This window comes from Gallinula chloropus, assembly GCF_964237585.1.
Source record: "Gallinula chloropus genome assembly, chromosome: 6".
NCBI lineage: Eukaryota > Metazoa > Chordata > Aves > Gruiformes > Rallidae > Gallinula > Gallinula chloropus.
Genome location: NC_140091.1, coordinates 17078733 through 17096616, shown reverse-complemented (window position 1 = coordinate 17096616; position 17884 = coordinate 17078733). Strand labels below are relative to the sequence as shown.

The window sequence follows — 17884 nt, the reverse complement described above, 5'->3', positions numbered from 1 at the left end:
TGGCCAAGATTTACAGCTGATGATTTTGCAGATTTAATGGATTATATTTCTTTAATGGTTCTGGCAATGCAAACTCAGTTTATTAAAAAAAAAAACCCACAACAACAAAAAAATCCCATGCTCACTGCTGTCTGCTTTTTTCTTTATTTGATGACTTATCTGGCAGAGGTTCAGGTTTTCTAACAGTGTGTAAGTGTTCAAAAACACTGAATTACTGGGGCTGGGGTGGGGGAGAGGGGTGGTCCTACGGTTATAGTCCAGGTGTGGAAGACACACCAGAATAGGTGATAAAGCATTTAGTCTAGAAAATGGAGCACAGATCCCCAGTTCCTAAGCAAGGGATGTGAAACAAAACAATCACCAACCCATAAAATTCCTTGAGTTTCCCAGCTGAAAACTCAGAAGACAAGCACAATGTGAGCAGTAAAGTCACTTGGTGTTTAATAGCTTTCAAAGTCACCTTGCAAAACAGTTCAAATATCAAAACTATCCCCAGTTTGAAAGCCAAGTGGCAGTATCCTCCCTTTTACCACCCACTGCTGCGTGGGACTGAGGAGCATTATGGAAGCCGGGGGAGATGACCAGCTGTGGGAATGTGACCAGTCTTTGCAGGCATGAGGGAGCAGCACACTGGACCACAGAAAAAGTCTCACCCAAAAACAAGAGGCCTTGAGGATGAAGAATGAAGGCAGACACACTTGGCCTGATGTAAACCACATACCTTAATGCAGGAAGATGGTGGTTCTGGTGCAGTACAGAGCACAGCCAAACTGGTTTCGTTTGCAGAGGGATGGCTAAACACTGAACACACACGTGTGTTTCGAGTGCGGTTAGAACCATACCGCGTATAGCATTTGTCCTTGTTTCCCCCACCAATAATGCACTAAAGTAAATCCAGACCTTAAAGAATAACTTGCATAGTAAGAAAAGGTCATCAATTTAATCATTTACTTTAAGCAGGCAAGCAAATTTGTAAACATTCAAAAGCGGCAGCATCCAAGTTACAAACAATTTAAGGAAAAAAGAATTGAGATTATTAAGGTTTTTCATCCTCTCAAAAATTTTGGAAATAATCTTTTAAAACACTGCAAACATTGAACACTCGGGTTACACCTCTTCCAATCCTGCTCGCAGTCCTGCCTTCCAAGGAGCTCTGCTTTCTAAAAGGCAGGGTCTCAGGATCACCCCACTGTTTAGCATTTGCCATTTGGAAGTCAGCTACTGGAGCATTTCACCCCAGCCTAAATCCCATTAGCAAAGGGAATGCTTGTGTCTTGATTCAACACCTCCTTAACTTCCGAGGGCAAAGCGTCAAAGAGGTGATCTTCCACCACCAGCCCACCTTTCCTGAGAAGCTGACACTGGCCCAGCGTGGCCGGCAGACGGTCCAAGCAGTTTCCCTTCAGTTCCAGGTGAGTCAGCTGCAACAGTTGACTAATTTTGTCTGGGATTGAGGTAATGCAGTTTTGTCCCAGACTCAAAGTCCTCAATTTAACACATTTAAACAACTGTTTTGGCAAAACATCGACTTTGTTTCCCGTGATGTGAAAATGCTGCAGATTTTGGAGCAAACCTATTTCTACTGGAATCAACGCGATTGAGTTGTAGCTTACATCTAAACACCTAAGTTTCTGTAAACTGAACACTGCGGCTGGTAAGGATTCGAGTTTGTTATTGGAGAGATAAAGGGACTCCAAATTCTTTATGTGGGTAATGGAGGAAGGAATGTTGACTATTTTATTGTGCCACAGCTTTAAACAAGTCAATCTTTTTAAGTGCTGGAAACTGATGATTTCTTCAATTGTGCGTATGCTATTCGACTTCAAATCCAGTTCCTGTAAGTTAGAGAGGCTGAAGATGGCGTGGGGAATCCTCTCCAGTTCACAGTTCTGCAGTTCCAACTCCGCAACGTTAGTCATTTTCTTAAGGCTATTGAGTACCACAAGCTTAGTGCCATCGTTATGAATAACTAGTTTTGTCAGATGTGGTGCCACATCTGTGATATTGGGGGGAATTTTGGTCAAATTGCTCTTCACGTGGAGAATTTTAAGGTGCCTCAACTCTCTGAGAGACTCGAGCCCTATCATTTTATTGTTTTCAGAGTTCAAATTGCCTATCAAGTACAATTCACGGAGGTTTTTGAGCAAATACACCCACGCAGGAATTTCTGCAACATCTGTGAATTTCACATAAAGGCATCGCAAGTGGTCCCGGAGAAAGCTGAAGGCAGTCTGCTCGACCTTCGCAGGGCAGTGGCACAAGTGAAGCTCCTGAAGGTTTGTCATCTGGGAAATTTTCGCTGGGATTTTCGCTTCAGGAATCAGCTCCAGTTTCAACACATCCAGGTCTGTCAGATCAAACACTGCATCGGGGACCCCCGACAGCATGAAGAGATGCAGCTCTTGCTTGTCCTGGGCGTTGCGGGAAACGTGTTGCCGCAGCTTTTCAAAAGTCCACTCGTGGTTCAGACTGATTTCCCGTAGTTTGTTCTCACTTACCTCTGACAAAAAGACACCGAATCGCTTCGAGTACAGCTGGTCATACTGATCCACCATATGCAAGAGAAATGCAAAATCATTTTTGACATCAGGGATATCACTGAAGCTACTCTCTTCCCTGACCTTTTCAAAGGAATATTCTTTTAGGGGTATTCGGAACAGCCAGAAAAGCGTGTAGAGGCAGATAAAGCCATAGACACAGATGAGGGAAATGTAGCTGATCAGCAGCTTCTTCAACATGTAAGCCATGTTGTGTGTACATTCAAACCGCGTGTAGCCAATCAGGTGTTCCACCTTCGGGCTGCAGATGTGTTCAAAACTAATGGTGTTGACAAAGTTCGCAGTATAGCAGAGAATAAATATGAACTTGAAAGTCTTGATGACAGTCTGGCCCACGTAGAGCTTGTAAATCAGGTCACTGTCCTCCACGTGAGCCCGGAACTTACGGACTTTCTCAAAGAGCGCTTTGGCTTGCTCGCCATCTTTCTTATCTAAAATAGTGACGCTGGGAACCTCGATCATCGGCTTATCAGCTGAAAATTTGAAGCCAGACTTTGTTATCATGGGAGTGCTGGCACTAGGGCTTCCTTCGTCACTGCTAGTGGAAACATACTTGGGCAGGGACTGGGCACCAGTTAACCTCTGTTTGTTCTCCTCGGAGTCTTCACACGCTGTTTCAGACAATGCTTTTGTAGTCCAAGGGGACTCAAAGCACTTCCCTAATATAGACACAAAATGCTCAATTTTTGAGCAAGTCTTAGGATACTTGAACCAAAAATTGCTACTGACTATTAAAATGATAGTATGGATAAGAACAAGATAGGGAAAATACTTAGAATACCAAGGGAGAGCCAAATGATAGCACATCTGGTTAATAAACACGTATTGCTGAAAATCCAAATTTGTTTTACGGCCTGAAGAATCTTTCTGCTCCTTCTTCAGCTCCTGGCCTGGTTCAGTGGGTTGATACTGAGAAGAGGTAGCTCTGCTCAGAGGTACGTCAGGTGTTACAGTAGGGGCACTTCCAAAGGAAACCGTTCTCATCGATGCTTCTTCTCCTTGGCCAGTGGTTGTTTCAACAGTGGTAAAGTCAGCCTTCCCTGATGTGCCGGGTTGTGCTTTTGAATTTACAGTAGACTGCAAAACTGGCAAGCAGACCACTTGGTCTTTGGTCAGCTGCATGGTTCCAGCAAAAATGGCAACCATTAACATAACAACAGCTAGATAATCCATAAATACATCCCACCATGGTTTCAAGATACGGTAAGTTGGCTGGATGTCATTGAGCGATGCAACTTCTGCAAGGGTAAACATTCCTACAAGAGAACAAAGGCAAAATCAGTATTGTGGACAGGTAAAAGCAGGTTATTTTGCCATTTAATAACAATCACATCACAACATACAGATCCTCAGAAGGTTTTGTTGCCTGTCACACACTGTCCATCATCTCCTCAGCACGTTTTTCTCAAAGGACATATACTGAAATGATGTGCTACTTTAGATCAATAGAACTCTTCTCACTTCAGGCCAGCTGATGCTTACACATCTTTGCCTCTGCACAGTAGAAGCACCAAGGCCTGCTCTGTGCAACTGAACTGTCTGGAAGGTGAAGTGCTGCAGCTGATACGTGTTAACAACGGGAATCACAGCGATTGATTATACTGCACAAAATCTGACTCTAAAAATGACTACTTGAGTCTGAACACGTGACATCCAGCACCAACATTAGTTTGTAGTGCCTTGCTTTTAAACAAAATAGCATTTGGTAAATGCTTAGCACCTTGCTCATGACTCACACAGCATATTTTAGGTCTTCTGTTACATTATGAGCAAGGTCTGTTGTTTCTTTTCATCTAACACTGTTAACAGTCAACGACTTCCACTCCCTGTTATTGCGCATACACATTGCTTACCAGATTGATCGCCTCCTTCCCCTTAAGGGGACACAACTGAAAGTCCTGCAGTCATTACATGAGCATTTGGCACAACTTTAAAATGCATTTGGATGTTTTACAGTGAGAAGCAGTTATCACCTATTTATCTGACCAGATGTCCTGTGTATGTTTTTCCCCCAATTAATGAAGAAATAATCCTTGCTCAGAAAAATCCAACCCACTAACCAAGAAAAAAACAAAGAAATAAAAAAAAACAACAAAAAACCAACCCACAACTCTCCCTTAACCCACTGGGGAAAATACTGTTTCAGACTGTCATTACAGCTTGGTGACTGTAGGAAGCTGGTTAGTCCAGGTAGCACTGTAGCAGCCTGCAAGGCTTTCCCTTTAATTTAAACATATGCACTGCGAGACAAAGTGGCAAGCTGGTGGTGTGAAAATCCAAACCTCTCTACAGCTTTAAATAACTATTTGTTTTGACAAAATCTAGAGGACTCGACTTATCAGCTTATTTTTTTAAAAAGTTTCCTGTGCAAGCAGGATGCGGTAAAATCGTCATTTTAATTGCTGAACTTGTAACCCAAATTTACCATTTCTAAGTCAAATATGTAGCTTGCATGCACACGGGGAGTGGGGAAGGGCACAGGACGCATGTTATCACAGTCAGGCTCCCTTTGGCTGGGAAAAGGACAGCTCAGCAGAGCACAAGGGCACCAAAGCAAGTAGCATAAAGATGTGCCAGGTTTATTATTTCTAATTTGTAGCATACCCATTCATGTGGGCCTGCACCACAGGCAACCAACCAGCAAACGTGATCACTTGATTACTTCTAGCCCACATTTCTCTGAAGAAGATAACAGACATTTCTATACACAGAACTCCATTATCAGCTACTGCCTGTATGGTCAAAGGCACACATTACTCCCTCTCCTAGACTGCAGTCAAAGTTGTACATTCCTGTCAAACACTCCTCCCTCAAGTAACGTGAGTTGTTGAGGCCTCACAGTTGTCCCAGCTCCACGAGAAACTCCTCCTGGCAGAAAGATTCCTGAGCCTTTTCCCAGCACCTCCCTGAGGCTGGGGTGGTTGTAGGAAGTGCTGAAGGACACAGACCAGTAACATACTCCACCACTGTCAGAGCTTCACAGTGCCTTACTTGAAGGCAGCTACCAACTCGGTTTTCTTTAGTGTCTCCTGGTGCTTACCCAAGCCGAGTCACAGCGTGACTGCTTGCCCCAGAACTGCTACCTCGGACTTTTAAATAACAGCCTCCTGTGGAAGAACAGCATTAGTGCCCTGTACTGATGTGAACAGATGACACAAAGGACCCTCCTTACGCCTAAGGCACAACGGGCACCTGCTCAGGACAGGAAAACCACAACACAGTGCAGACGGAGTTATTCCTGTGTGGATAATGTTTCTCCTCTCCTTGGAAGCTGTTTGAAAGGATGCTCGCATGGATCTCCAGGATGCTCTCACTGTGAGACTCCCACCTTGGCAGCCACAAGAACTTCAGCCCCAGGAGAGCAGAGTGCCAAACACTCAGCACAGGCAAGGCACCGGTGCTTTCCAGAGCCAAACCCTCTGCACACAGAGCTGCACCACGCACAAGGAGAAGACAGCAAGCAGGATGGGAAGGAGGAAGGTGATGATGGCTGTAACACACAGGTAGCTGGTACCACTCCTTCCTTTGGGGCAGCCTTTACCTCAACTTTGCACTAGGTAATTATGTGGGAAGTTACTTCATTGCGGTTTGGGCACAACCTGCAGAATTCCTTTCGCAGAACAAAGGTGATTTATTTTTTTTTCCCTTCTGCCATGAGAAGATGTGGCTAAAGCTCCGAAACCCAAGTGCTGCAGACCTGACGGCTCTAAGCAGCTGAAATGATGGAAAAGAAATGAGAGAGCACAAAGTGGTTCCACCCAGAGACTCAGAAAGAATAAATCGAAAAGCTAAAGTTTAAAATCATCTCTCTCAGGCCTCTTGTCTTGCACGCACACAAAATGATCTCCAAAAACGTTAGGAGACACAACAGAGCCTGTGTAATCCTCTTTGTGAGGCTGTGGGCAGCACAGTGTAACAGGAGCGTTTCACTGGGAAGTACTACATTCAATGCTCTGAACGTGTCTTTTCTTTCAAGTTACTGATACTCACAGAAGAGCTGCTGTTTTGGCAGAGATTAGCAGTTATAAAACACAAAAACACCCCTCTCTGGCATTATTGTCTTAACACTGTGTCTCATAGGAGAGGCAGACCTTTTGCTAGCCAGAAAAAAATCAATTCCAGGAGCTGAAAACAGGTTTCTGTCCTCAGATACCTAAAATATTTATTTAAATACTCTGTGCTTTAAAAAGATTGCAACAAAACACACAACCAAAAATCCCTTACACCTACACATAGTATAAGAAACGTTCAGACTGACACATTGCAAATAACCACGGTACCTCACCTTTAAATCTGTTCTTACATACACTAGTGTTTGATTTTTCTAAACTAATAAGCATATAAGCTAATTCTTGTTTTATTTTTGCAGATACTTAGAAGCAAACCTATTAAGAGGTACTCAGAAGAACACATCTACTACCACGTTGTTATGTTTTGGGGTTTTCTTTATTACTACATTAAATTTAAATTATTTAAAGCCTGCTGACACCACCAAACAAACCAACAACAAAAGATGTAAATGTTGGTCTGTGGCAGGCAGAGCCTGCAGCCCCCTACCACAGGTCTCCTCTCAAGGAGATTGCACGTTCCATCCACAACCCAGATGCCAAAAATAAAATAAATCTGTAAGCTCAAACCAAGGAGCAAAGTCCCACACAGCTGAGGGGCCCAAATGGCTGGTATCTCACAGTGGAAACGTGTTTATTTCAGCAGTTTCCAGGGCTCGTCAGGCACCCAAGGAGTGCTCAGAGGCTGGGAGGACAGAGGGTTTTGACACTCAGACATCTAGACCCAAACTAGAAAACTGCAGTTCTTGAAGAAAACACTTCTTACCCCACTATAACCATCTCAGTAGCCTTAAGGAAAAGCTGTAATAGAAAGAGCTCAGAATGGGATTAATCTGGTGAATTCTTCTGACATTTCAGACTACAAATGCTGAAATATGATGTGGACATATTGGGGGTATTTCCTAAGAAGCTGTTCTAGCTTAAATACAGAAATTAGAGGAAAAGGAAGCAGCAGATTGGTATGTCACTAATGTTTATTTACATCCTACTTCTTCCTGTACTTACTGACAAAAACTTCATCTGTCTGCCCTTGTAATTCACTGTCCCTCCTGTTTTAAAACTTATTTAAACTTAAAGCAAATTCAAAGTTAGAACAAACAAATAAAATCAGAACTGTAGTACGTGAACCTCTCATTTTACTTCCAGGTTCCCAAGACTCCAAACAAGCCCACTTTGTTTCAGGAAACAAAAAGATTCTTACATTAGCCTTGTCACTGCAACTGGTCAAGAATTTCCTAAAAAAAAAAAAAAACCCACCCCACATCTCTGGTTGAAAAGAAAAAGCACTACCATGAAAATCCTTTTCTCCCTTCCCACAGGAAATCAAGGCACTTTGGTAACTTGTTTTTTGATCAAGTGACCATAGGTTTAAATTTATTTCCACTGCACAGTTTACTTATTTTACTCTCTTTCCACCAACCATTTCTACTTCCCTTTGCTTCTCTACTTCTGCAATATCCTACTAAGGCAGACAATTAGGCAGTAATGTGATAAGATTACGGGATTCCTCTTAGCCAGGATGCTGCAAAATAGCAATTGTCCCACAGACTATCTGCAAAGATCTGAAAGATGGCACCTTTTTTCCCCCCCCTTTCCCACACAACTGAGAGTAAGGAGCCCCAGAGCCTTTCTCAAATGATGCATACACAGGAGCCAATGATTGCACTGTGAGCATAAAGGCACATCCATCACATGCACTGCTTATTCAGTTCCTGAGATTAAGAGATTAAAACAACCTGAAGGAGGTTTAACTAAAACACTACTAGGATTTCAGATCTAGTAACAGAGGGAAACTGTCCCTGCTACCGTAGCTGGGAACTGTACAGCTACTGCCAGCCTGGTTTGCTGCCCCATGTACGCTGGCTGAGGCATCGCCCCGGAGAGCTGCAGGGAAGCAGCAGCCCATTTCAAAAGGGAGAGTTAACTCTGCTGCTTTACTGCATGAGGGATCCTTGTGCTTTGCTCTACCTGATCCAACTCCAGTTACAAAACCAGCTGTGACTACAGGTTCTCTTCTGGGGCATCCAGCAAATCAAACCCCCAAACTCACCCAAGCGTGGTTCTGCATACTGAGTGTCCCTACTGCCTGAAAAGCCCATGAAACGTTCCTCAATAAAACACAAAGTGGGTATTTCTATAGTGTTTCTCCTCTATACAGAGTGTTTTGCTACTTCTGCAGCAACAGAAGGTCCTGCAGAACACGAACACCAAAACCCAAGGACTACAGCATGGCTTGTGGTATCCGGCACCTCCTGATCAGTGCTGTTGTCTGGGGAAGGTCAGAAACAGGTTTCACATATGAACCTACATGGGAAGAGATTTCTGGGTTTGGTTTTTTCCATCAAATTAGAACAACAATAATTCCCACTCACTGTTTCTTCCTGGAACATCTGACAGTGACCAAATTTACGAGTTTTGGATCAATCTGCAAGATTTGGGTTGGTTTATTTTTGTTTGGCTACCTGCTGACTGAGCAAATTGTTACTGGTTGGGACTATCTGATAGATAGTCCAGGCTAAGCAAATATCTATAGGGTGGGATATTTACCTGTATGACTGACTTTCTTAAAATTAATTGCATGTCAACCTGAAGGCAGTGTTTTAGAGATGGTATAACACAGGATGCTCTGTAGGCATAACAGATAACTGAATAAGGAGAAAACTGAAAGGAGATTTCCTACAGAAAGAAACATTCCAACTGAGGAGCAAGAGTCCCACAATAGCTTTTAATTATATCTAAATCTCATTATATAAATATATATGGAAAAATATGGTGCTGTAATTTGATAACATACATGATTAAGGAAATTTAATTAGCAGCACTCATATTCATCATTCAGCCTCAAACAACCAACCTCCCTCCCCACCCCTCCACCCCCCTCCCCACAACTACCCTGTCTCCCCAATTTCCCCATCCCACTGCCCAAATTGCAGAGCTATAATTTTGGACTTTCCCTGATAATACATAATACATAATCTCCGATACGGACTGCAAAACATCATCATCATCAGGAGCTTCGTTCACCTGACAGTAACTCAGTGAACAAAAAAATTATCAACATCTGATTTTGCTTGGACTGCATACAGAAATATTAGGCTTCAGTAAGGTGGAGACAAAAATAAGATTCTTGCTGTATATAATCAATGTCAAATTATTACCCATTTACAAAAGCAGAATTTATAAAAAACTTTTCTTTTTTTGAATTTTCAAAAATTCTGCTTTTCAAAGCCAGGCTCTTGCAGGTTGCATAAAACTATGACCTACTTTTGGATCCTGCTATTTTAGTGTTTACACTGATTCTTCCTTGTTTACCAGTTCTTTGAAGGTCTAGTGTTATACACCACTCCTACACAGATGGTTTTGTAATCAATGTGATATTTTAAAAGCAGTATTAGCAGCTGTAATTTCCCTAACAAACTCTGGAATCATACCTCCTTCTTGCCCTGCTGCAAGTGACCAGAGAGGTCTGTTTAAGGATGACTTTCAAGACAGGAACCCTGTCTAGCTATTTCTTTTTCTGGATAGCTCTCCAAAGCACGTTAATACAGTTAAATCTGTGTTTGTTCTGAGTCCACAGGACACCAAAACAAACAACTCCCCACTTTGCCTACTGCTGTACTCCTGTGCCATGCTCTTATGAGACGGGTGCTTTGAACAAAAGTACAAACTTCAGGTTTTGTTCAAGTTTATCCCCAAGCGTCAGGGTGCAGTGCAGACACTTAGTGTCTTACAGATCAGGGCTTCTCAGTCTTTGACCTTGAAAAAGCTCAGAAAGATGCTAAGCTGAATATGCAGCAACACCTAGCTCTGTCCTCACTTCACACAGGGCAGTAGCATTGGAGACCATAAAAAGTGTGAGAGAAGAGATGGGAGAAGGAAACAAGAGAGGAGAGGGATCCTTGAGCACCCCCTGCATGGGTCTCTAGCTGGTAAAGAGCTCAGTATTACTTACATGTGCAGCAGTTCAAGTCAGTTAACCACACGTGATTTCACTGTTATAAAACAAACCATCTAGCAAAGCATCATGCACAAACCCAAGAGAGATGACTAATAAGGCTAGACCCCAGCATGGGTAAATACTGAACATATGCTTTTCATATCTGTAAGTAACTGTCCATGAATGCACAGGCAAACTCTCCTGGGAAGAGCACAAACACTGCAACTGCCCCCACAGAAATCCTTCAGCAGAGTAACAAGACCTTGCAGAGGAAGGCAAACAACGTGCCTTGGTGGACCCCAGGATGCCTTGGTGTACCCCTGCACGCACACTCCAAACCCCACACCGCAGTTATTCACACAGTACCAACCTGCCCTCCTCTCGCAGGAGGCTGTGTCTGGCCAGTGACTGAAGCCACAATGCTGAGGCTGAGCAGCCACACTTCCAGAGCGGAAACAGCGAGCGGGGACTTTGTGCCTCACTGCACAGAACTCCTACAACATCCCAAACTGGGAATCCTGAACAGTCAGCCTAACCTGCATGCGCAAGACACCCAGTTTAAAACAAGCACTTTTCCTCAAGTACCAACACAACTGGCAGCTGATTTACCCTGTGCCGAGGTGGACGTAGCAATTACAAGTTATGCCACCCAAAAAACAACAAACAGCTGCTTGCAGTCAGATGTTGACCATTTAATCCCTCCGCCATTCAAAATCTGCTGCTCCCCTATCTGTTAGGCAGTGATGTTTCTGCAGAGTTTTCACAACCGCTGTCAGAAGTACAGCATCACACAGTAAACATCTGGCACTTCTACTGACCAGAGCACTTTGGGAATTTATCAAGATGCAAAAGCAAGCTGCACCAAAATAAAAGCACATCTGGCAACCCTAACCCTTAGAGCCTGCTTTTTGCCACTTGAACAAAAGCCCAGCAATACAATTTTTTTTTAAAAAAGAAAAAGACAACAGATTTCCTTTTGAGTTTAGAAATCTGAAAAACAGAACAGTTAAAAATTGTTTGGACCCCAATATATTATTTACATTTGCTTTTACATAAATCCACAGGGATACAAAGTTTGTTATATGAAATACCATGATCTCAAGTAGAGGCAGCATTCAGCAACTCCTGCAGTTCCTCTGAAATATCCTCCTTTCTGATCCCCAGCCACACACGCTGCCAGTCTGTCTCATCTTGTTCTGGACTCACTCAGAACTGGAGCGACTTCAAAAGTGGTAAGAAATTGAACTTGGCAGAGAGCCACTCATTTGGTGATTATAAGCCACAGAATGTAAAGATACACATCTTCTTACAGGATATATTAGTACCTTTAACTACACACCCTAAACATACCTGAAGAATAGGAAGGAGTGCCTACAAAAAAGAAGTATGTCACTTAAGTTCACATTGCAGGTTTTAATAGCCCCTCTTGAGGGCAAAGCGACCTCCCCACCTTAGCTCATGGTACTGAAGCTTAGCTTTACTTAATGTCTCAACTGTATTCCCGTCAGAAGGGAGGCAGGTTTACTGAGTAACTACAGCAAGTTGTTTTCAATGGATACTCTCCTTTTTACTTTTAATGAACATGCCAGTGACCTTGCACTGGAACATTTACTGCATCCTCATGGAGACCTAGAGCCAAGAGCAGACAAAAAGTTCTTTTAACTAAAGAACTGGGTCCATTGTTCCCTACCTGAGCTGGTTCATCTCTTCAGACAGAACAGCAAACACAGCCACTCTCACTGAGTTACACATTAAACAGGAATTTTATATGTAAGATCTGCACACATATGAGCTACTGTGTATGTGTGCGGCGACTCTTCCATTATATTCATTAGCTAAAAGCAATCTAGGAAAGGCCACACTTCAATTAAAAGAACAGAACAACAAAAGCAAATTAAACACACAGAAAGAGTCCTCCAAAAACACCCAGCAACACAAGAAGGCACATGTAAACATCAGCCTCCCTACTTGCACATCAGAGGTCCTCTTGCCAAGGTTTTTTCCCCTGGCAAGAGCAGTAGGAAGGTGCATAAAGTGCAGCTGAGAATCAGGATATGAAAAAGCACACTCAAATTCCACCTTTTCTTTTACCCACTATGCCAGCATAGAGCTGCCTGGATTAAAGAAAAAAAAAAAAAGGAAGAAAAAGCAAGCAAGTTTACAGCTCAATAAATAAGCTGCACCCTCAGTTTTCAAATACACAGGCTCTACAAGTCTTTCTTTATGGGAGTACAAACTATGGTCCTACTTAAATGTCACACAGCTTCTTTTCTCCCCAGGGAGAAGGGGAGACTTCCTCACTCAAGCCAATGACTAGCTGTAAAGCCGTGACACAGAAACAACTGGAGATAACTGCCCAGCAGCCCCGACACCCCCCACCATCCTCTTCCCCCCACCCCGAGCAGACAGCAGAACAGAGCCTGCTCCCAGCCCTACCTGCTCTCTACCAAGAGATCCTCTATGCTTCGGACATCCTGCCAGATGGATAACAACGATGGCTTCTCACATAAAACTCTGATCAACAGATGAAGGATGACTTATTAATGTTACTGCATTCCTGCCAAGCTTCCAATAGCTGAACCTCCAGTGGTTTCATGCCAGGAAAAATGCCTGCAGCTGAAACATTTATCCTCAAAGGGATTTAAGTTCACTACATTTCTTTTTCCTCTTCCAAACTTAAGCTGCTTTCTCTAAGAGGTAAGCCATTTACTTAGTCCATCTAGTCTCATAATTGTTTGGTTCAGGGTGTGTACTGCAATCTCAGTGCTTAAGCATAAAAAGAAATTACACTACCACCCATATTTTGGAGGTTGCTGTTTTGAAGTTCTGCTGATGAGTTCAGATCACCTCCTTCCTTTTTGTGTTTTATTTTCTCAAAACCCCATTCAAAGTGTCGTCTTAAGAACAGGGAGAATGTTCCAAAAGACTTGTCATCTTCCCTGAGACTGATGGATTCCTGCTCTAACACGGAAGCTTCCAGCTCTGCAAAAAGGTTTGTAAGGCTTGATTGAATTGCTTGCTGCCATTCACCAGCACCAACGATCCATACAGCCTCCAATTTAAACATTTACTATTGCTAAATTTGTTTTATGATTTGATCCAAATGCTCCAGCTGGAATTGTAACCTCTGCACTGAGGGCTGTCCGGCAGGGAGAAGGCAGACAACCCTTGCCCCTGAGGGCTTACAATCTAAAAGTGATTATTTGTGAGGCAATGACAAGCATGTTTGTGGGCATAAAATTCAAAGCAAGGAAACAAAAACCATCATGCTTTCCAGAAAACGACAGAAAAAGCAGAATAACAGTGTGATTAAAAATATAATCAAACTTAACATTTTAATGCACTGCTATCTTTGAAGCAGCTTAACATTATGTCCAGATAAATCTGTTTACAGTTACAGCATTCCTGTATCCTTAGCCATACTCCTTCCCACTGGTTTGAGAATGATGCTATCTCAGAAACAAGGCACTAAACATAACTGCTCTTGAAACCTACCTTCCCAGTGAAACAGACAACTAAGCTTTCTGAGTATGTACTTCACTTCAAATCAAACAAAATAAAGGTATAGAAAGAAGACATTTTATTCAATCTCACCTACAGACAGATGTCACTCCTCCTCCTGCACTTACCACCCTGCCATAATTACTGCAGCCTTCCCCACACACTTGCAGTAACATTTCTGACAGTCACCTTCACAGATATGCAGTCATGTACCATGTCACTCCTCCTGACACTTGTAGCCACCATGCTGCCTGCTTGGATGGCCAAATTGTGGAGGGAGAGGTGGGGGGCAGTGCAGAGGCAGCTTTACTACTGCAGGCAGCACTTCAAGCAGAGCAACAGTGGCTGTTGCCCTCTAACTGGAGGAAAACATGCCACTCGGGTTTTGGTGTTGCCCCTGTTTCAGTATACATCCAAACCAGGTCATTTTCACATTCTCCACCAGGCCCCAGTCAGGTCCTCAGGAAGGTCTGGGCAAGCAAGGCAAGTTCCAGACACAGCACTAGCATCACACTGACCCGGGAGAAGGGTCCTTTCCTCCTAAATCACCTTCTAAGCCCTTCCACCAGCATGCCAAGATTTCAAAAAACCGGGGGAAACAAAGTCTGAGCTTGTGCAAGTAGCTCTTCAGAGTTATAGCTCCCACTGTGCCTTCTGCTGAGCCTAATGGAAGCCTTTCAGGAAGAGGTGCAACCCAGCCCTTCTTACTGCCCTGGCTAGAACAAGGTGGAGACGCAGGAGTTGCCCTAAGGCAAACTGTACTTTAACATCATTTCCAGCAGTGTTTCTGTAAGCACGTGTAATTGACAGGGCATCACCCACTCACAGCTGTGAAGCAGGAATAACGGATGAAATATTTCTTTTATCTTACAACAGTACCAGAAAACACCAGCTCCAGTGTGGTGGTGGGACACAGGGCAACCACAGAGCTCCTGTCTTACCAGCATGCTGAGACCTCCTCACATGGAGCCGCACACACTTAACCGTCTGGAAACATCCCCCTCTCTTGGAACAGGGTAGCCTGGAGGCAACCCCAAAGTACCAGGGGCCAGCAGGGATTACTAACCCTCAGTTTGCATTTCACATTGTTGACTCAACACAAAGCAAGCATGAAAAGGCCACAAGTTGCTCACACAGAGACCTGTATCCTGTCGGAGCTGGCTACAAGAAATCTTCGGTACACCAGATCCATTCCTCAGTCAGGCTGGCACTATTTTAACAAGGATCTAGTCAAGAACATTAGGACAACTAGCCAACCACTTTATTTATATGTTCCTGTTATCTCATCTGCACACTTGGACTACTGCCTGTGCATGTGGGTGTACAGCAATAATATACATATGACTACATTCCCATAAACCATCAGGATTTGTCATGGCCAGACCAAAACATGAACGAAACCATCATTTCATTTATTATGAAGCTTTGTAACAGCCTGTCTTTGAGCAGGAATTTTATGTGCCAAATTATGCCTCAAGTAATTTTTTTACTTTTTTCTTTTAAAAAAGAAGTTATCAAGGCTCAGAACTCTATGCTACATTTTTGTTCCCTTTTAGGCTAAGCAACAATTCTAATCTCCATTTCAAGTTCCTCAGACTAAATAAAACCCTTTTCTTTCAAATAGAACACCACCAAGGGACTTGGGATTAACAAAATTTAATTAAATTATTCTTTTAAGCCTTCACTAGTTTTGGTTTCCCAAGAACAGACTTGCTTTAGGAAGCCAAATGAAGGACCATTCTCTGTGCCCATCACAAAGCCTGGGACATCCACATTCAGCACAAAATGACCTTGCAGGACAGACCCAAAATAGTGACTTGTGGAAGGCAGGCGATGTGATACTGGTATAAGTTGTTGCACATGAACACAGCCATGTGAAGTAGACCTGGATCACAAGACCTTATCTTGGGTTGGAAGCCAAGGAAGGGAAGAGGCAGTAGAACAGCAGTCAGACTGATATCGTTCTTTGGGCTTGATGGAAAATTGTCCTAAAATGGGGCTAATGGCTCATTGTGCTGCTTCTTCTGTTACAAGTGGCAGAGTGACTGTTAAGTTAAAACATCCTTTGTAAGACACAGCATTATGGCAATCCTGCTCCTGACTCATTAGGGGAGTCTTCTCTCTGTCTCACGCCACGCATCAGACGCTGCTACCTTTCACAATACCCGCATTGTGTGCTCTGTGCTCCTTGTGTAGTGCTTAGCTCCTGCATCTTGGTCAGAGTTCCTTTGTATTCAAATGAAAAGGAGGTGGGGGGGAGTGATTTTTGGACAAAGCGCTAGACGCTGCTAGCACTTGATATTTATATTGCATAAAAGGTTCAATTTCATACTCTGTATCAAAGCCTTACTGTATTATGTGTTGTGCAATCCTGTCTCAAAAAGATTACAGCCCAAAAATTCAGTTGAATTGCATCAGATTTCATACTGTGCAACATGACAGGGTTTTGAGGAAGGTAAAGTTTCAAGTCTGACCAGTTAGAAAAGCAGGAACTTTTAAGTCTCTGCCATGGGCTAGAAACAGGAATAAGTCTCCTTTTATATTCTACACCAGGAACATTTTGGCCACAGGAAGTGTCTCAAAGTAAAGACATCCTACAGAAGTCTGCAAGTATTAGCGGTGCGTCGGAGCAATTCCTTAATATGCAACTCAGCTCTGAGACATGATTTAACAAATATTATCATTGAAGGACATGTTAGCAGGAAAATCTGTACTCAGGGTGTACAACTCACAAATAAAACTACTTCTCTTAAGTTACTGGAACTCCTCCTCAGGGAACGTAGCTGAGGTTCCACATACAGTTATCTCAAGATAACGTTTCTCAGTGCTCTGCACAGACTTACTTGCTGAAGTTGGCCATACTCACTGATACTTGCTTTGTCAAGTTAAGAGAAGCAGGTTGTAATAAAGCTTTACTTCTGCCCTAAAGGGAGAAGATACAACTGGTTGTATGTGTACAAGAAACAAACAAACAAAAAGAGAGTAATCATGAATTGGCTTTAAAACAAAACCCCCATAAAAAGTTAAAACACTCACAGACGTAAAGGCCAACAGGCTTAGATTACAAGATCTCAAGTTATATAAATAAGAGTGATAATGCTATTGTGAGTCATTTATTAGGAAATCTTTACTGCCTTCAGTTTAAAAGAGTGTGATAATAGCACACTTAAAATTATCCAGTTACATAAAATGATTTCTTGTTTCTGAGTTGTTGTTTCTGAATAGCTCCAGTTTGAACAGAGATCTGAATAAAGATCCTTCTACCCCCTCACAGTAACACAGACACAGCATTTTATTAGCAATGAGCAAAAGCATAACTAGGTTAACATAAAATATTCAAACTTTCCCAATTGGACTTGCATTTAAGCTTTTTAATTAGGAGCTCTGCACCTCTACGGTCCAAGGCAGAGCTCAGTAACCATCAACCAGGTTATATCACTACAACCAAATACATAGTCTCCTCCAGCCCTCCCCCAAGACAGTTGTTGCTAAAACCATCACAGACCACAGGTCTGATCCTCTAACTCCTAGACAATGTCCCCCTGCCAACTGTAACACCATCTTACAACTACCACAAGACAAACTATTTCTTCTTCGTAATTTAAGTCACTGAAAACCCACAGGATATAATACTGTAAATTACAACCATGCCAAAAACCAATACAGCCAAAACATAGCAGCAAAGTGCCGTTGTTTCTCTATAGATGAAAGCCAAGGGATTTCTAGTGTTTTCTTTCCTGTAATGCACAAAACCAAAATGCCAGCTGCATGGCCCTTGGTAGAAGCCCAAAGGCCACTTCAAAGTCTACTTTCAAGATGTC

General features: G+C 42.9%; 1 protein-coding gene across 1 annotated transcript in view; it reads right to left on the bottom strand.

The window, feature by feature from the left end:
• Window positions 1-918: 918 nt before the first annotated feature.
• The window catches only part of LRRC8D (leucine rich repeat containing 8 VRAC subunit D), a 38078-nt gene continuing 21112 nt past the window's right edge, over window positions 919-17884 (bottom strand). Inside the window, exon 2 of the mRNA XM_084266511.1 lies at window positions 919-3814. Coding sequence (XP_084122637.1) covers window positions 1242-3812 — 2571 coding nt within the window. The 5' untranslated portion in view covers window positions 3813-3814 and the 3' untranslated portion in view covers window positions 919-1241. The remainder of the gene's footprint in view (window positions 3815-17884) is intronic.